Source organism: Mytilus trossulus, chromosome 3 (genome assembly GCF_036588685.1).
Source record: "Mytilus trossulus isolate FHL-02 chromosome 3, PNRI_Mtr1.1.1.hap1, whole genome shotgun sequence".
NCBI classification, from domain to species: domain Eukaryota; kingdom Metazoa; phylum Mollusca; class Bivalvia; order Mytilida; family Mytilidae; genus Mytilus; species Mytilus trossulus.
Window position 1 is genome coordinate 13,241,499 of NC_086375.1, and position 21,875 is coordinate 13,263,373.

The 21,875-nt window shown below is 30.8% G+C and overlaps 1 protein-coding gene across 4 annotated transcripts; it reads right to left on the bottom strand.

Moving 5' to 3' along the window:
* Positions 1–1,758: 1,758 nt before the first annotated feature.
* LOC134710179 (embryonic polarity protein dorsal-like) lies at positions 1,759–21,001 on the bottom strand. Of its 4 annotated transcripts, none has more exons than XM_063570406.1 (12): positions 20,837–21,001; positions 16,436–16,582; positions 11,253–11,494; positions 10,164–10,309; positions 9,565–9,656; positions 8,625–8,765; positions 8,067–8,165; positions 6,812–6,906; positions 6,334–6,475; positions 4,858–4,926; positions 4,400–4,477; positions 1,759–3,838 (listed from the first exon to the last, which is right to left on the bottom strand). In XM_063570406.1, the coding sequence occupies exons 3-12, from the start codon at positions 11,469–11,471 to the stop codon at positions 3,312–3,314; spliced, it is 1,608 nt and encodes a 535-aa protein (XP_063426476.1). In that variant the 5' UTR covers positions 11,472–11,494; positions 16,436–16,582; positions 20,837–21,001; the 3' UTR covers positions 1,759–3,311. The 4 variants fall into 4 exon arrangements, with proteins under 4 accessions (XP_063426476.1, XP_063426474.1, XP_063426473.1 ...); XM_063570404.1 differs by lacking the exon at positions 20,837–21,001 and adding an exon at positions 18,966–19,105; XM_063570403.1 differs by lacking the exon at positions 20,837–21,001 and adding an exon at positions 18,929–19,022.
* Between the last annotated feature and the right edge of the window lie 874 nt (positions 21,002–21,875).

Below are 21,875 nucleotides of genomic sequence, written 5' to 3' on the forward strand. Positions count from 1 at the left end.
TGTTATTAAATCCTGCAAAACTCCTGTACCAGGTGACTATACCTGATGATCTTAGTTCTTTTGTTCATTGATCCTGTTAAAGTAAGGGACCTATTTGTCAGATGACCTTATTTGCATCGTTATTAAATCCTGCAAAACTCCTGTACCAAGTGACCATGATTCTATTGTCATTTGATCCTGTTAAAGTAAGGGACCTATTTGTCAGATGACCTTATTTGCATCGTTATTAAATCCTGCAAAACTCCTGTACCAGGTGACCATAATTCTATTGTCATTTGATCCTGTGAAAGTCCAAGACTTATGTACCAGATAATCTTAGTTCTATTGTTCATTGATCCTGTTTTAAGTTTAGGGACCTATTTAACTCATGGACCTATGTACTAGTTTACTTTGGTTCTAATGTTAATTGATCATGTTAAGTAAGGACCTATTACTAAATGACCTTAAGTTTTATTGTTGTTTATGATATTTGATCATCTTTAGAATATGAAGCACAAAAGGTTGTTTAATTAAATTATTATCTTTAACACTTGGATATATGATCTGCATTTCCGGTATGAAATTTACAGATACTGTTATCTGCCTTACACCATATTTACTGAATCAATTAATGTACTGTGTGACTTAATATAATATGCTGTGAATTTCTGTGATTTTTGTAAGTGGTTTTATAATTTTTGCTGATTTTTTCAAGTTTTCCCATGGAAACATTTTATCTTAAAGTCAAGGTAAACATGAAAACAAAACTCTGCAAGCAGGACTGTTCCTCGAAATCACAAAGTATAAAGTCCAAATCATACTCCAAACCTCACTGGGGTGAGTTCTGGGACTTCAATGTCAGCCTTTAATGATCAATGCATGCACACTTTTCTTTTCAATTAGTTTTGTTTTGTCATTATGCTAAGCAATGAATGAAAATAGATGTTAATTTTCAGTAAAATATTGAAAAATGCAATTTTTGCATACTTTTTAAGATTGATGATCTTGATGATGACAAGGAGCATAAGTATTCTGCTAACTGCTTAATCACTAGCCAGTTAACGAGGTTGTAAGTTTGAAAACCCACACTGACCTTTCAATTTACTAAGATTGTCAGTTTTCTTGCTGAAGGTTGTGGTTAACTCCAGACATACCAGTTTAATACTTTGACCATTACAAACTGCCCACGGTGAAACATTCAATAGTGCTGAAAGTGGCTTTAAACACCAATAAATTAATGACATCAATAGTGCTATATGGGTCCTGAATCTGAAATCCTGAGCTTAATAACACCTGAAATGTCCCGAAAAATAGTTCAAAATACTAAGGATTTTCTAACCTGTTCTAACCCAGGTATAGAATCCCATATTAGTTACATATTTTGGATTTTTTTTTGTCCTCTAAAATCTTTTTAAAATTTTATTGGCCACAATTTTTTTTTAATGAAATGTAATTGATGATTCTTATGAAGAAACAGAACAAAATTTTTGATTTTTTTTGTCCTCCAAGTGCTTCTTAAAATTTCATTTGCCAAAAACTTTTGAATCGAGTGTAATTGATGATTCTTATGAAGATACAGCAGGTATCTGACATTTACAATAATATGGTCTGGTATCTTTGATGAGTGTTTTTTTTCAAAGTTTCTTTATTTATGAAAAAAATCTGTATCCAGTTGTTAGTTCTGGGTTGTTTTTTTGACAAATGTGTTGTGTACTCAAAATGATCATATTATTGTTGTTCTTGTTTATATATATACTGTACATCAACAAAAACTAGAAAATGATTATCACTATTTTAATGAGTTATATATGATATTATGACATTATGATTGTAGAATTTATCTTTTGTGTATCAAAAATGATTATTTTAATATTTACAACATTTTTAAAAATCAAAATTAATATATTACACAAAGAGCCTTGCATCCAAGAAAAGTAAACAAAAATTTAATAGCACTTTCAGTATCCCCTATCATAGAGATGGTTTGACACACTATGCATAGAATTTAATATTTTTTTGGGAACAATCATTGGATTTTTAGGGGGAGGCTTGGAAGTGGTTTGATATTTTATTTCTTTAATCATTTGTATTGGTTTATTTTTATTTTTTTATTTTTTTTGTCATTTTTTTTTTTATTTTTTCCTAATTTTATATTTTCTATAAGCTCTGTATTTTCTATAAGTTATTTTCCAGTACTCATTCATTTTTTGTTTTTAAATTTTCAAATATAATTTTTATTTTTTATTCCTTCCATGCACAACCCCTTCTAAAAAAAAAATCCGCTCCCTAATCCATGATTAAACAATTACTTTACTTATATTTAACTGTTGACTAAATCATTTCTTGGAATGTATCTGAATACCAAAATAATCACTACTTCCTGGAAACCATGTACTATAAATAAACTTCCTGTTTTTTTTATACAATTATTTATAACTTGTAGTCTATTTTCACTTTTAAAAGGTGTGGGTGTAACCTACTTTCATTTTAACAGGATGTGGGTGTATAACTTACAATGGGTTTTTTGTTGGGGAATTTCCAGAATTTACTCAACATGTAAACAATGTTGGGAGATTTTTCTCGCATGAAGTACAACCTAGGAATTTAAACAGGACAAAATATATGGCATGTGTATTTGATCCAAACAAATAAATTAGGCCCTGGAATGCTAAGTATGCAATCCGGACAGGAAAAATTATATTTGTTGTTGATCACATCTGCCCACCATAAGAAGTTCCCTCCCATTTTTAGAATTTTTCATTATACATTCAAACATGATAAGGTATAATTTATGACTCAAAACATTTCTTTAAAAGAAATGAAAAATATATCTTGAAAATACTGATATTAAAATAATTTTCCACACAACGAAAAAACCTAGGAAATATCCCAGGACCCAACTAGTCACATTTTACAAACAGATATTTCTTTCCGAAAAAAACTTCCTTTTAACATTTATGTTATCAAAGCAATAATAGTGTTGTAATGACATTAGAAATGGTTGTCACTTCAGCAGCGAAAATCAAACAAACAGAGATTCAACAAAAATATAAGAAAATAACAAAAACATAAACAAAACACAATTAACAAGCTGCCATTTTTTTGTGGTTATAAACAGAACAGCACAAGCAACGGACACAATCAATGTGTTCTCTTTTCATTTTTTCCCCTTCATCTAACCATCTTCCAAACATTTCATTTTCTTTCCAAAAATAGAATATTTCTGACAAAATATACCATTCTTCAAATAACCGACACTAGCCAAATCAAGTAACTAACTCTGGTCGGAATTTGTGTATTTTGAGCACCAAACGTTATGCCAATGTCAAAATTCAGGATTGATTTAAAGCATGAATTGCCAAATTAGCTTCGTCTATTTGTCTCTCATCACTAGCTACACTCTCCATTGCCCCTATATTCGGATCAAACTCCACATTCATTAGATTTCCCGATAATTCTAAACTTTCGAAAGAAACGCTCGTTCCTTGATCACCTAAATACTGCTGTATCATATTCATAGTGTTCTGTTCAGTATTGGCCGGCTGCATCTGAATATCATTTAATAATCCAGCGTTTACGAGACCGGATGAAGAAGCTGCGGCTAAATCAAAACCTTGGCTGGGTTGGGATGTCTGCTGCATTTGCATCTCCTGTTGAAGTTTTTGCATGGCAAGTCGCTGTAACAGCTGGTTCTGTAAAGTCTCAGGTAAACTGGCTAACTGAGCTTTTAAACTATCTACATTAATTGTCATATTTCCAATGCCAGTGTTGTCAGAAGTGCGGACGGAAGAGGTATTTGTTGTAAACTGGCTCGAAGCTCCAAGGTTACTGAATGGGATCTCATCTACCACTGTTGGTGCTGAAAATGTAATAAAGCAAATATAAAAGATGTTTTATGAAAATGAATCAAATACCAAAATAAACCAAACATTCTTTTATATTTTGTATTTTCCATAATCCATTTTGTCTTGTACATGGGTTGTCTTGAACTGTTATGCCATATATATAGATTTTCAACTTTGATTTCCATAATGCACGGCAATTTATATTGAATGTTATCTTATGCATTGTATAATAATGTTTAATTTTTTTAGCTGTTCTATTTCAATACTCCGTACATTTTTACAGTAAGGAACCTTGCGAGCAGTGGTATGCATAAATCTTTTTTTCACTTTTTGGAAAACTATAGATCTTTTATTGTTTCTGATAAAATTCACAACTTTTACAGAATTAAGAGCTTGACATATTAGACAGACACCTGCCTTTTATTGGAGACTTCATGCCGTCCTTTTCATGTAATTTGTTTATATGTGTCTCATTGTCGTACCCCACACCTTCTTACATTTGTATATTCATATTTGACCATTTTGATAGGCAAATAGAAAACCACTAGAAACCTTTGATATAACATAACACTTACTATCAATTTTTTCTTGCTTAATGCGTGATTTTGTAGCTTTAATCTTTAGTCTCTGTTTAATGTCGTCTGGTGAAGGGTCTGTAAAAGAAATAATAATTATATCTTAAATTTCTGTTCCATAATATGTCACGGTGCAAAAACTATAATATGTAAAACATCTATAAGGGTTGTTACAGACAGAAATGTATGGCTGTATTGGAGGAAATTTTCATTTTGTATTATACTAAGTATCAAATTTTAAATTTTAATTCATTATGCCTTAATTTCATTACACAGATTTTTTTTTTAAAAACTGCCTTAAAAAAATATAAACATTGCTTCAATGTTTTCAAAAAATCTCATACATCAAAGTTCCCCGTCATTTAAGTCAAAAGTTCACCAGCACTAAATATTATCATATAATCTTTCAGTTAGTGTGCCATAATATGTACTTTATCCTTGTTGTAAAATAAACTTACTATCTAACAGTCCTAGTGATCTCAGCTGATCTGCTTTCCTCTTTCTCTTCTCAAATATCCTATCTGGATCTGTAATAAGAGAACAAAAGGTCAATATATAGGACAACAAATATGGAAGAGTATATACAATAAATTAATTATTTAATGCTCTTTTCAGCATTTTTGGCTATATCATGACAGTCATTGCTGGAGAAAATAATAGTTCCCACAGAAAATTAATGACTTTCAGCAATAGAAAGGAATCACTTGCAATTTCTAACAAAGCATTAAGACTTTTGCTTTAATAATTGGAAGGTTTTTATAATGGAAGTTTTTTTAGGTGGTACCTAACACTTCAGGGAGATGACTCTGTAAATTCAGTTAAACGTTTTAATTACGTTGTGTTCTAGAGGCAAAATTAAGCTTCTTGGTGATCAAAATTGGTGTTTGTCAAACTTCTATATAAACAGTGTAATTTTTCTGATAAAATGGTTGGTTCAAATTTTTGAAATTTTTATATTTTTGTCAAAGGGTCAAAGTAAATACTTTGACAAAATTTTAAGAAAATTAAACGAGGCAAATTAATTTTGATAAAGTGTTAGGTACCACCTTAAGTCTCTTTATAGTCCATAGTTATGTAATGTTCGATTCAATCTTGAATGATTTCTTAAAAGTACCAGTACAGATAGTTTTTTTTTGCACTGTTTAAGTTTTTGCATCTGTTTGACCTTCTGTTAGTCACATCAGGAAACAAACATGCTACTTTTTTGTGGATTCCAGTTTTTCTTGTTTCAATGTTTCATGGGTTTTTTTAATTCATCATAAAACATTCTGCATCTCACAAATCATCAATAGGAACAATGGTATACAAATGGATTTTTGCTTTCATATTAACTCAGAATACTTTCCAGGTAAAAATTGTAAATTTACAAGCAGATGACTAAAGGGTTAATTCAGATTTAGAATATTTGGTGCAGAATTTCAAGTTTGAGATGCTCAATTTAAATACTTAGAATTTGTTTATTTTGGTGTTACCATTTTTAGTGAATTCAGGAAAGGATGCTTTTTTGATACTTGGTTTTGTGGTTTAATTTCTGCTTTGAAGCGTTGAGTTTTTGTTCACGGACAGAAGATAGAAACCAACAAATAATAATGTATTCATAACAATTTTTCACATTAATTCACTTGAAAATGCTATTTTCATCCAAAAACTAATATAACCGAAGAATTAAATCATTTGTACAAATTTAAAGTTCGGACTTATGCAGTAGAACTTATGTCTAGATTGCTATCCTAAAATACTATAGTCGTCCTGAATATGCATGAAATATTTGCCACTGGAAGTTAAGCAACCAACAATCAATCAATAAAATACTATAGTAGCTTTGTATTAATCATTATTCACAATATTGGACATGGCCATTTTCCTTTTCTTATTTTCGGACCATTTTTAGCAAATTCTACTTTGCTTTTAACAAGTTAAAAACTGGTATTTACCTGGATCTTCTGGCATATAAATAAATGGTATTGGATCACTGGTTTCTGCAGGGTCATTTAATCGTTGTAACTGCATTTTCACCTGTTCTGGTCGTGTAATGTACTGGTCTTTATATGGCGGGGTTTTAAAAACAATGGCATACTGAAAGAAACAGAAGACTTACATAGTAAATCTGTGTAGTATTTCAAACAAATAACTAAAGTCTAAACTAATAAAAGTATGTTTAGATATTGGCTTGTGAGTGTGCTGTAATCGTGGAAATTTTATCGATTCACTCATTTTGCTTTCCCTTAAAATTATGACAATTTCAAATCAAACAAACAACAGACAGTATTTTGCTAAAACAAATAGTTTCTAAAAAAAAAAAAAAAATCCAAATCTACATTCTGCAATGCTATGATGTGTTGCTGTCTCTTTGACATACTCCCCATTCCATTCTCAATATTATGTATATTTTTGTGTTGAACTGTAACCTACCTGTCGATGAATATCATTAGCACTAAAATCACCGGAATCTTCCCATACCACATCTCCATTATCATTCTCCTGGTAAAATCTTATTCTAACATCATCTGTAAGAATAAATAATTAAGTAATGATTTGAGTTTTACGTCAGGGCTTGAAAGTAAAGTTTGATTTTAGTATTTTTGTTAACACCTTTTTAGCAAAGGCTTAAATTTTGATTTTCTTACAGCTAATTTTCTAATGCTTGTAGAGTAAAACTTTGATAGGCTTGCTTGCTATGTTTGTGTAAATGTTTATTCAAGCTTTGTAATTAAAATTGACATCTTTAAACTATATATAGGCATGGTTTAATCTGTATACATTATATTTTAATTTATTTAGACGTTATCCCAACATTATTGTACAACATACAAACTAAGCAAGCAGGCTAACCAAAGTCTTGCTCTACATGCATTTGGAAATTAGCTGTAAATACTGCAAGTCTTGAAAATTCTTAATTTGACCAAAAAATTAAAAACCATGACAGAAGTTGTTTTTACTCTAAACGAAATATGCTTGCTGATATTTTTTTTTTTATAAATATTCCAGAAAACAAATTTAATGAATTTAAAACCAAGAAATTTAGATTATAAAATTGGTATTTGATATGTTTCTTTCTTCCTTACTGTTTTGAATGTTAAACAATAAAAAACAAATAAGATACAGTCATGACCTATATTCCTTTCAAATGCATATATAACGCGACTAACAGTTTCTCTTTAATCTTCTAGTGTCATCAACCTTATTCTTAAAGAATTTTTTAACTGAAATCAATCGTGTTATCCTATAAATTAACAAAAGACTTTATCTTAATATAGAGGAAATCCCAGATATTTGATAAAACTGTTAAACCTTAATACAATACATTATATGGTCCACAATTTTTTAACAATTCTTTGCAGTTTTGAATTGCATAAAGTTATAAATAAATATTTTTACAATGGATGAACCTGAGACTAATTAGTAACATGGATTACACTTCCCATATATTCAATATAGAATATCAAAACAAAATTTCTCACACCAAGAATGATTTCCCATTTTTTCTGTTTATTGAACACATGTAACAGTTTATGAGTGGAAACCAAGTAATATTTGAAAAGGATGAGACAAATCTATGATCGCATCAATAAGAATTTTTACATTCGCCTCTCAAAAATGTTCCCTGTTTTTCTTTTCTTCCTTACTCATAGTAACAATAGGAAACAGTAATTTTAAAATATCTCACCTTTATTGATTTTTTCACAAAGAAGAAAGACTTCATCCCCTCCTTTTGCTCTTCCAGACGACTTGTCCACTCGACAAATTACTAACTCATTCAATGATTCTACAAAAGTAAATTTATATATATATATATATATATATATAAATTATTTATAAGTTATTTCTACTTTCACTTTACCTGAGAATAATACAGTATGATTTTGTTGGTTAAAAAGTGAGGTTCTGAAATTGTTATCAATGATCATCATTCTAGTAAAAATTAATCTAAAATTAGTCAAAATCTTATCAAGTAGTAAAATATACCATCATTTTGCTAACTGTAAATTTAGAAATTATTGCGAAAAGGCGACAGAGTTATAATAGCAATAATTTAAAACTTGCATTTTGAAATTTTTTAAAATAAATTGAAGAGAATTTTTCTCAATATTGCAAAAAATTCAAATTGGACTTAGGTCTCAAATGACCAAATGGCAATAATAAATGCATGCAATAATTTCAAAATTTACAGTAATTTAGACAGTTTATGAAACCCCTAATCTTATAAATAACAGTATAAACTTACTTTTATCATGTATAGGATGTGACACCACCGGGGGAACAATTCTTGTAATTTTCCCGTTCTCATCAGGAAGGAAAACTTGGAAGCACAACCTGACTACATTCAGGTCAATATTATTGGCTTTCGCCATATGCTTAAATCCACCTGGAAAATAAAAAAATAAAGTTAAACATCTATTCTACAATGCTTTTCATTTTTGTGTAGTATTAAAGTCATGAAAATTACTTAAATAACTCTCAATACTATGTACGTTTTGTCAAGCATGTATTGCCAGTATGCAAGATTTTATTAGGGTCTATGCCAGTATTATTTATGATAGACATGGATTTTAATCTACCCCCATCACATTGTTCCAACAAGACAAGTTTCACTATCAAGATTATTCGATAACATTTAGTTGCATTGTTTTTATTGTGATTTTAAGGTCATTATGGAGATATGTCATACAATGTGAGTTTTTTCTTCTTCTGAATTCGTGATTGACCAAAAATTAATATGTATCTTCCATCCAAAATAATGTGGAAAATACATCACAAATCTATGTTTATCAATATTACTAATAATACAAACACTTTCATGACAGACGAAACATTTAGGAGATAACTGTATTGTATTTTAAGCTCCGACGGCATCAATTGGGGATTTGATGGTCACAAATTAAGTTTATTGGCGACGTGTAAGCAGAGACAGTAAACAGGTATTTGCCACCATCAAATCCCAAATTGATGCCGTCGGAGCTTAAAATACAATATTGTTATCTCGATTCTAATGAAACTGACAGAAAACAATGTTAAAACATATATTTAAAATCTGCCATATGCTGTCTGCGCTAGCGCGTACGTTCCATAACATCAATTGTCAATTGATGCCATGTAAGAAAGTGACTTTATCCAATCAAAATGAACGTTACAAACGTTGTTGCATTAGAATAACATATACCTACTTTGAAAGGGATCAACATTAATTTCTTTTCTTTGTTTTAAGTTGTCCATTACATCTTTCTTTTTCGCACACTGAATTCCAAGATGTGGGAAGCTGAAAGAATATAAATACTTTGATGATATCCTATCGTAAAGAAAACATTGACAATTGGGTATGAATAAAATAATTTAACATCTTTATAAGAAAGCATCCCATTTAAGTTGTTTTAACAATCAGTGCTCTACCCAGGCTGTTTTAGCACTGTGATATTCAGAGCTTTCATATTTCAGCACAGTGCTATTGAGCACACTGCAGTGGTATTCGATCAAATATAAGGGCAAACATTTTTTGAATTTGAAACAATCTAATATGGATTATCGTGTGTTTACCATGGCACTTTAACAAAAATCCTGGGGAGTACACTAGATATCAGGGAGGGTGTCAAAATATCTTATTGAATCTGGATATCTGCTGGTGCATGTCAGAGATCAAATATTAAAAAAATTCTTCCAATTTTTCCCTTTTTTTCCCTTTTTTTCCCGTAATAAATAGCACAATTTAATCTACAAGTACTGACAAAGAAAATAACAAAATGCAACATAGCAAAATATTCAAACTCACCTTATAACATTTGTGTCCTTGACCTTAAGTGTACAGACACCCCTTTTACAGTCTTTCCCTACTAGGTTATGTGGATGGGGTTCATAAGGGTGATCTTTTGTAACACACGATACCACTATCACAGCTACTCCTTGATATTGGTGAATCTGAAATTTACATACATATATATTTATTTATTTTGTTTTTTGCATTTATTTATTTCAATTAAATACCCATCCATTGTATATAGCAAGCCTTAATATATATAAATATATACAGTATGTCATTTTAGTTTACTTTTTAAATGGCATAATATTTACAATACGTTGAATGTCAGGGCTATTCAGGCGAGGGTATTAAAAAAATTCCATTCAATTATTGTTTTGTTCAAAGTTTTAAAAGATTGGTTTTGAGTTTCATAATTTATTTTCAATTCATTCTCTTCAATATACTGTAGATTCATTTATTTTCGTGGGTACCAATTTTCGTTGATTAAAGAAAACATACATGTTCGTGTAATTTTTGTGGTTTTGCCGAAGTCTGCATACAAGCCTATAGAAAATTTGTTATTTGTTGAACATTTGGTTTCGTGGTTAGACTCTACCCACGAAAACCACGAAAATTGGTATCCAACGAATAATAATGAATCCACAGTACTTGCATTCCTGTGTAGTTAAAAATGGCGATTGCAGAATAGACTTGATAATTATTTTATCTATTTGATTTTTAAATATACCCAGTATACATGATATATGACCCTTGTCTGTCACCTTTCATATAGAAGTCTATATATCTATTCTTTCACAGACATTTCAAGGACAATATATTTAAATATAATAAAAGACTGCGGTTTATTTATACTTTTAAATCACTGAAATAAAGCATGCAATGTCTACCCACTCAGTAAATTGTTGCAATATCATAGTTAAAACTGCAAGTTCTCTAAACAAAATTTCTGCTATTTCCTCAATTTGAATTGCATGATGGTAATGTGAATAAACCCTTTTTTTTTACTTCGCGAAACTAAAATGCTGTTATTTCTTCAATTTGACTCGCATGAACATAAATACAGATTTTTTTTCAAATTTCAAATTCCCTCAAACAACTTACTTTAATAGTTGGGAATGACTTCCTATCCTGAGTACTTTTCTCGCCAGGAATACTCCCAGCAGATCTTCCTTCACATTCGTAACGGAACCTCAGCCCTCGCTGTTTTGGTTGTTCTACGATTTCTGTATAAATGCCATCAGGGGTAGTCTGGGCCCTTCCAGTAGGTCCTCTGGTCGTGGTCCGATTCGCAGATGTACCAGGACTGTTTTCTGCAGCCATAAATCCCTGAAGAAGTTGTTGTGCTGTAAAAGTTAGAGAAAAAAAAACATTTTTACAAAAATTTTCATGGAATCAATGTTTCTGAAATTTCATTAAAAATTGTAAACATTGTCAATTAGCAAAGTTTTACAATTTTTCAATTAATATTATTGCATGTATACCAAATAAAAAGAAAGAAAAATATTACTTACATTATAATGTTTCAAAAACATGAATAAGAAAATTATATTCCTGGGTACAAATTATTTTTTGGGGTTTAGCGGTTGACTCAAACCACTATATTTAAAATCCAACAGAATACACAATTATAAACGACTGTCAAATGCACATAATGAAACCACATAATTTAAAATTCAACAAACCAACATCTTTTGTTATACAAACTACAAAGTTTGATTTCACTCAATGAATATTTGAAGTGTGTTGAAACCACAAAAAAATGTATTTGTTATTCTCTAAATTGTAGCTACTAAAATCAGTCTGAATTTTTCAATCTGCTTCACTATTTTTATCACTTCTTGTTTTTCCAATTACTTAGAATGTTCAAGATTTGATTAAAAAAAAAATCTAAAATTTTCAACTTTACAACTAATCCTTTGTTAACAAAAAAATAAATGATAAAATAATTCAACTTTCACCTTTCCACAATACTTATAAATCATTTGAAAAATAGATGTATTGCAACTAAAACATATTTTTAGCAGAAAAAAATCCAACACACAACAAATTGATTTTGCTATAAATAGCATAGAGTATGTAGAATAAATTACACATGCACGTCTGCAAATACTGCTGACTGTCGAAAATATTCAAGAGTGGATCCATGTCTAAGTATTCATCCATGTTACAGGTATATTTTTTATGACCAGAGAACAACGCAGGATGTCATTTGAAAAATGATCACAAAAACCGTCTGCCCCGTTTAAATATACAAATGTATGCAGAACTGGAAACTTTTCCACAGGATATACATTTCGCAATATAAAGAATCTAAAAATAAAGTTTTATGTCACCAAGATATTTTATATCATTGTATAAGTCTGCCATTTAAATACTATTGTCAGAATACAACACCAGTCGTAACCTATTCTAAGTTTATTTTATGCTGCAGTGAACATTAGGGTTACACCAATTATATTTTCAATCCTTTGGATTTTTTGGAAACATATCAAACGTTATTTATTTTTTCTAAGAATACCGTCCAAGAAAAACAAGGACCTTAATATAATGACTAAATATAAATGATTCATACAATATGTCATAATGTTTGAATAAGGTGTTTTATTTTCGCCATGTTAAAAAAAATCTAGATAAAGACACATGGCTGACATAAGTTTGAATTATTGCAATAAACATATAAAGCTGGTCCTAACTGGATCCAGTTTGGAAAAAAATGGTCAATATTTAAAAATAAAAAGCAGGTTTTTTTGTGGCATAACAGTTTTTGGCATTTCTATTTTTAACATTGAGTTTTATAAAATCGGATGTGGTAACTAAAAAAATTGTTGTTTGGTGTTGACATAACCTTTAACAAGTACAAACAGCAATTCAATATTTTAAATCGTCCCATTTATGTTGTTTTTTTGTTGCCTTACAGTTTTTGATATTTCTATTTTTAACATTTATTTTTATAAAATCGGATGTGGTATCCAAAAAATTGTACCAAAAGTTTGGTGTTGACGTAACCTAACCAAGTACAAACAGTGATTCAATATCCTTTCAATAGAAAAGTGTAACCTTGGTAAACAGGTGGTTTTTTTATTGTTGCAGAACTAGAACATTTCTGTTTTAAATAAGTTACATTGAAAATCGGATGTAGCAAACCCTAAATATTTTGGGGGAAAAATTGTCATGATCTAATCTAATTTAACAAAGTTTAAAACGATTACACTATTTCTCATATTTTCAGAAAAAAAATGTACCCTGGGGAAACAGTGTTTTTTTCTAATTGCTGCAAAACATGCATATGACTGAGATCAATTACAATTTGTGAATGACAAGATTTTAATTATAGTCTGTTCTGAGGATTATTGATTAATAGTAACAAAGAAAATCTCAGGTACACACATTTATAATGGTTTTTGGATGACATGCTAAAATAAGCCATGAATAATAACAGATTTTCATTCTTACTCTATGTCTCTATAATATTACTGGTTATTGAGAATAAAAGTTCATTGAAAATATTGATTCCATTATTAGAAGGTCCTCTAAGGTAGGGGAGAATATTATAGCATTTAAAACCAGGATCCAAATAAGTCGTTTGAAAATTTGGCATCCAAAACAGAATAGCCTTATTAAGACAACAAGTATAGAGGATGATTGAGTATCTTGAGTTTATCTCAGAATTTGCCAAACTTACATGTGCAATAATGAGCACTTTGAAGCAGTAAGAGGCTAAGAGCAAAAGCTTCTGTGGCGGATCTAGAGGGGGGGTTCCGGGGTTGGAACCCCCTTTTTTTGGCCGATCAATGCATTTGAATGGGGACATATAGTTAAAACCCCCCTTTATCCTGGGTTGGGAATCCCCCTTTTTAAAATGGCTGGATCCACCCCTGAGCTTTTGAAGTTGAGACCAGATTAATGTCCCTACCAAAGACAGGTGTGTGACATATCTTTCTGCAAACTGTTACCCTGTGAAATAAGCAGTTTAGTCCAGTATAAACCCGGTTTCTATAGTCATTGATAGTTGAATAGAGTGAGAGCTATATACCAAAGTTTTGAGGTCTTTAATCAATTAATTTAAATGGGTAAGAGGAGGATCCAATGATCCTCTTTTTTATATTGCTCTGAAGAATGTCCATTAACAGTCGGGTGGTGTTAGTACTGTGCAACAGCATTACCTTGACTATATTTTACTCAGGGTTCTGTAGTTGTTAATATCTAGGTCATTTCAAAATTTGGTCTATGGTTGAATATTGTCCGATTTATCATATTACCAGTACAACATATTTTTATGTTTATAAATTTCGGACCTCATGTTAAAATTTGTCTCAAGCTATCAGATTTCATTAAGGGCAAGTTGATTTACAAATTTCCTACTAGGCCAGTTGGACACAGTGTGAATGCACTATCTTATTTTTACCCCTGTCAACATAGTACTAAACAATTAAACTAATGAACATCAAACACCAAATCAATTTCACAACATTGAACAAAGATGTTGAGAATCCAGTGTCAGTCCTAGACTGCATGCTTCTACATGTACATTTTTGAGAACACTGAGAATTAAAAATATTGTCCACTTAACTCTCTTTGCCATTCCATAACTTTAAATGCTTTCATTTAAAGATTTTGCATATTCTACACATGTTGTAAAAGGATAAATTATCCCACAATACAACTATAAACTCAAGTAGATATAAGAAGATGTGGTATGAGTGCCAATGAGACAACGCATCATCCAAGTGACCTAGTCTCAATTTGTATAATCATAATTGTAGCTTAAAGTCAACATGTTCTAGACTCCTATAGAGGTAAAGTTGTTTAACATGATTTAATTGAGGAAGTTGTTTTCCCCGTAGAGAGCCCCTGTAACACGAAGCTGAATGTCATGATGAGTTGACATAAATCAAGTTAAGCACAGGATGACCATACATCAGTCTGTACCTTGACGATTATTTTTTTAAGATTATTTATTTTTACTATAACAGGTGGAAATTATTTGTCATAGATTATATTACACCAATTTCTCATTAATTAAGTCTTATTTCTTTCAAAAATAAAGTTGATATGAAATTACGAATGCAGAGGTCAAACCTTGAACGGGCAAGTATAGACACTATTTTCAAGCTAGACACAGCCCTGAATTTGGATTGTGATTAAATATTTGACACAGCATAGGTTTCCACCAAGGAATGAACATTTTATATTAAAACAATTTGTTATGGTAAAATTGGTTAATAGCCTAAATTTATTAGGAATGAAAATTTATAATTCCTGTGTGATATTATCTGTAGTATGTAATATATCTGTTGTATATATATATGTTGAAGAATTGAATAAATATAAAAAAAAAAGTGGAAAATTTCTAAATTACTTTAATATTGAAAATAAAGAATTTTAACTATAAAATAATTTAAAGTAATAACTTATATGCATAGGAAATTAAATAAATTAGTGGTTGTTAAAAAGAATGGAAAATAATTTATACTTAACTGAAGGTTATGTATCAAATATTAATCTTGTTCAAAGTTCATTGTTATGGTCAAATCTAACATGGGGAATGTGTAGTGTAACTACAAGTATCGGGACAAAATGGCTTGATCAAAATATAAGAAGTGACTTTAGTTTAAAGACTAATTGTGCTTTCTTTTCTTTTTCAAAGATATTAAAGTATACAAACTGTTTTATTGATTTACTTTTTCTACCAATAATGTTCTGACCCAAAGTTCATACAACACAGTACCACAGTAAACAAAACAAAGGCCAAAAGGTAATGACAAAAACTAACAAGAAAAAAATAAGTGACGCAACGTGACACAAAATATTGTAAAATTCATTTCGTCATGCGTTACCCTGGTGCTATCCAAAAAATCCTGGGGAGAACACTGCCACTATAAACTTGGCTGATATAAATTAAGATCTGTTGGTTGGCTAGGGGTCTATTATATTCAGTTTCAACCTTTCAACAAGTACATTACATGTAGCTAGCACTGTTTCTAGGGGTCATTTTATCAGTAAGAACTTATCCAACAAATTTGGTTGACAATACATTGTTGTTAGTTTCATGTAATATAAATATAAGAAGTTATAGCATGATTGCAAATGAGACAACTCTCCAACCAAGACCAAGATGAAGAAGCCAGCTTATACAATGTATGGATCATTGCTCAGCCTTCAGCAATGAGCAAAACCAATACATTATTTACTACATGTGCTCGCTCATCTAGCTGAGTCTTTGGTAATCATAAGGTAAATAAAGACAGTAACCTAACAACATTTAACATAGTATTAGGACTTACCAGCATGTCCTTGGCTGACATTGTTAGATGTCAGGTTCGACTGTGTAGGGTCTAGATTAAGTAAAGGGGACACATCTAGTTCACCACTATTGATTAACTGTTGTAGCTCAAGGCTACTTAGGTTTCCAAGCTCCTCCAGACTGAAATCTGTAAACAGATAAACAAAAAATTTAGATATACATGTATGCATTCACCATTCACCTTGTTCATCAGATTAGAGAAGTTGTTTTTATTTTATAAGTCTGACTATACCAAAATTTGTCAATGAATCATTGGGATACTCAAAAGTAACATATTGTAGCTCAATTTGGAAGTAAAACTTTTCTGAGTACATGTATCTTAATTTTATAATATTTTATATTGAATAAAAGGAGTTACATTTTAACTTGGTGAAGGTCATAAAAACAAAAGCAAACAACTTTCTTTAACCATACATTAAATCTAAGATTATAATATTAAAAGATTTTGTTGGGTCTCTGTTCATTCAGATTTGATTTTATTATGCACTTCCTAGCTAAACTGTAGGATAACTATCACAATATAACCATGATCTATCATATGCATTAAATTTTAATTTAGGAAAACATTCTCTATCTTTTTGTTACAAGGAAATTTTAATATATACCATGTATACTATGTATGTTCGGTACATACGAACTGAAATCTAGTTTGACCCAGATTAAAAAAGAAGTGCATATTTTTATTATGGTTCACATAAACAAACATAATTTTTCTTGTTTTTATATATGTAATAAATATCCTGTTAGGGGTTCAAGAAAGAGTTATAATTTGTGATGTCAAGCCTAACAGAGTTTCATCAATAATAGATTCATATTTTGGTTCCAAAGGTTATTAAATAGATATAGGGAGATGTAGTGTGAGTGTCAATGAGACAACTCTCTATCTTTTTAAAAATGTTTGATTACTCCTTGGTTAAACTCTTAAAACCTGGAAATCAAAAATATCAAACATGTTATAAAACCTAATTAGCATTGTAAATATTTATTAAAATGTATTCTAATGAAATGTCAACCTGTATAAAGCTAGACAATGGAGACACATCAACAAGTTTCAAATACATATTATTTTTTTTCATTGCATGAACAAAATAAGTATAAAATTGATCGATTAAATAAAACAAGGCATTTACTTACATAAATGTTTCAATTATTAGAAAAATATGTGAATAATGGATATATTGACAGTTATACTGTTCCCAGATATATATAGAATACAGGGAAAACAAACCCTGTTGGAGTGGTATCAGGTCCGTTCACGCCCAATATACTTTCGCACCCTACACGTTCGCACCTTCGCACCCAAGGTCCGTTCGCACTCTACACATTCCCGCCCAATTTTAATTCAAATCAAGTTGAATAATTGGAAAATCATGATTGTTGTTTTTAAATAGTTTCGTGTAAATATACTGAATGTATTTATAGCTTGGTATGAGTAAAAGATTGAAGATTTTAAATGAAAAACACAAAAGATAATTGTTTTTAACAGCTTGGTCCCTTTGATCTGAAACAATGAAAAAATCAAATATAGCAAAACACTATTGTAACCAAAACATCAAACATGATAAAACTTATTCAACACACAAACAAAAAACGTAGTGAATTTAACAAAGTTATAGCAATAAACTCACCAAAACATGATTAGGAGTTATTCAACACAAAATAAAACGTTGACAGAATCCCACTTTATTAGAAAGAAATACTGATTTTTTTTAACAATACACTGTATAAAACATGATAAAGATATTTATTCAACACTGAGACTACTATAACACATTTGTCTCAGTTCAACACAAAAAAAAATACTGTCTCACTTTATTTTGAGACAATGAAAACAATTATACTTAAAGAATACTACTTGCCAAAACTTGATTACAATATTATCAAACACGAAACCAATTAAATTGAGCGCGAACACGTAGGGTGCGAACGGACTTTGGGTGCGAACATGTAGGGTGCGAAAGTGAAAGGGGGCGAACATGAGTGGGTGCGAACGTGAATGGGCGCGAACGGACCCGGATTCTGTTGGAGTAAACCCAGATAAAATTGCTCCAACACCTGAACACTGAGAAAACCTAATTTTAAGATAACAAACCAAAATCTATACACTATACAAAGATAAAATTACAGCCAGATGTAACAGTTGACAAAATAGCATGTGAATAGACTATAATTGTCTGAAACTGTAGAGTTTTCAAATATTCATTATTTCCTCTGCCTGTTCAAAAGCTGAATTCATTCAGATTTAATATTTTTCACGTGCTGACATGTAATGGCTAATGCAAACGTCTTCGACTGAAATATATAGTTATTATATTGCCTACTCCATGTTTACATATTGTTTATATTTCCGTGCTGAGAACTAGCCCAAAGTTTCTTGTTTGTTTTCAACAGCCCACGAACAGGAAAATATGGCGACCATCTTTATGGTGTATAAAGGAATTTACGTTTTGGTCAAGAATAATAGCATATTTACCATCAACCGGATTAAAAGGCATGGCTTTCTATCTTACCTTTTGATGCACTCATCGTATAGTCCGATTCCTAGGCACAATTTTTGCGGCTACTGTCTATTTTAGGCCAAACTGGACTTTCACAGTAAAAGACGTCATATGCTAAAAAAAGAATTCGGGGAAACACAGGATAATAACCCTGTTTTGATTGGATAAAATTGTTCACTAAAGTGGGCGGAAATCAGCGAGCCGGGGACTCTCTCAAAGTAGTATTTTGTACAATATTTGCGATAAATATTGCGATTAAATCTCTGAACTTCAACGACATTGTTTAAGATGACACAAACCGTGAGAAGTATTACAAATCATTAGAGGGTTGAGTTCATAGTAAGGACCAGCAAGATATATCCGAGTTGGCCATACACTTTTCTATAAACTACTGAAGTAGGCCTATACAGTAATGTTTTGTATTTTTAAATGCATTGATAAGTGAAAATAATTAAAAAAAATATATAAAAAAAGTAATTATTTATAACAAACTGGACACCAAGGAACAAAAAATCCAAACAGAGAAAAGAGGGCCATATTTTTGGCATATATCTGTGAAAACGATAGTTTAAATTGTATCATGTTGATGAAACTTTGTTCTCAAGTATATTACAAATTTGATGTTAAAATTCCAAGTCATGACTATATTCAGTGATTTATATACTCTTTTTTTTTATCTGTGGTATATTTTTTTTGTTGTGAAAATGAGTTTTTAGTCATTTAAAAAAAAGGGGGGACACTATATATATCTACGTGATATGGAGAAAAAAACTTGAGTACTACGTTTTGGTTGGTTCAATCCGAGAACAATACATGTCAATATGTATATATATTTCTGCTTCAATCATTATGATGAAAATGAAATAAACAAATAATGATTAATTTTTGGCAGCCAATTTGGTTAAATTTTTGTCACAATAAGCAAAGAAATATCGTTGATGAATTATTCACTTTCAAGAGTACAATTCATCCTATTTATATCCATATTCTGGCGACCTTAAATTTAACCCATCTATATAACATAAAACCAATCAGACATATAATATCTTATTGCACGAGGTTGCAATCTATTTATATTTATCTTTATGTTTATATCGGGTTATGTGAGCTTCGGCAGTATTCGGAGGTCATCTCGATTGTTAATTAGAAGGCGTCGTGAGTAAAATGTACGATACATTGTCGAGTACATGCTTTGTTAACTGTTTATCTCAGACTGATGGTAATTTCGTTATATTACGTTTTAGTATGTAATTATCAATCACATATCTGATAGTTTGAGTCAAATTAATGAACATGAATGACAGCTACAATGTATTGCCCCTTTAACATTATGAATGCAAGATCTTTCAAGATACCACGAGATTTCGCCTAGTTGCTTTTCATTTGTATAAGTCTTTTGAAAGCACACACAGATACATTGGTATATATAATATTGTCTAATGATGTTGTTCTGACAGTACGTGACACTGACTTTCCATTTGAAGTTAACAACAGAACAAAATACAACTTATATGTTCAGCAACCTCTGACTGAAAGTTCATAAGACAACCTATTTTTTTTTCATGTGCTAAGAACACTCCTTATAAATTCCGGATCTGTTTCAGATAGCTTTCAGGTTTGAGTTACATTACCTGCATAGGTTTCTAACTAAAATATATATAGTTATAAATATCATTGCGTCACACGGGGATGAATCTGGAAAAAATATACACAACACTCATATATATTATAAATGAATATATATATACAAAAACTCTTCCTGGTTTAACACGTACTTAAAAAAAAACGTGTGTATCTGTAATCCCTTTCTCGCATTTTCCCACGCCGGTCTTTATTTTCTGATGACCGGGACTTCAATTTTCTTTTGAGAAAGTTTTTCTTACCTTTAGATCTTCTTTTAAACGTGTTCGCCGGCTCCTGTTTTGCACTTTGTTTTGCACAGACACTCAATTTTTGAAACGCACGGTAAATATAAGGATATTCCCAATTTATTTTAACATCTTACGTTTTGAAATTGTCTTTAAATTTACGAATGTACACGATTTACCACGAATAGAACCGGCAGAATCGTTAATCTCCGGAATATCAATACGCGGAAATTCCTGCGTACTTTCCAGAAATTTTTAATATAAGTAGGTCAATCAAATAACTGAAAAGGGGGAGATTTTCAGTAACGAATAGGGGGATAGATGATTATCGGAAATCGATGAAATCGATGAAATCAGAGTCTTATATATCTCTGACTAATAACATCAAAACGATTCTTTTTTAATTTCTAAAGTACTGGCAAGTTATTATTTTTCAAGGGAAAAGGAGGAAATATTAATTGAAATCACTATATTGATTATTTTTTTAAGATCCCTACCTTGAGGACTGGACGGACGAGAAATTCAAGGCCCCCTTTATTTTTTTCTATTTCGGGAGCTACCATTTGATTTTCAAGGGCCATGATATTTGTTTTAGTTGTTATTAATCTGCATTTGTTTTAGTTGTTATTAATCTCTGTCCTGACTTAAATAAGGGTCGAATTTGCCAACAGATTTAAGTTGGGGAAGTAATACTTGCACTCGACCGGGAGTCGTTACTTGTGACTTGTGATTGCTATTGAGACGTCTATTCAACAGAGTCACGGTTGAAATGGAGTAGTGAAGTAATCAATCTTATAGTCAACCGTATGACAATTAAACCGTGGCCATGGCAGCTTCAACGACGAGAAACCTCGTGCTATAAAGTCGACTGTACAGAAAGGACCGACGTTAAAAAAACGTTTTCTCCTTTCAATTTTACGCGAAATGGAGAAATAGGGAAATCCAAAAATTTGGAAATCGACAAATCGACATATACATTTGATTTCCCATTTTCGCGTTTTTGCTTTCTTGAATTCGCGTTTTCGATTTCTCGATTTCGTTTTCTGGACAACCC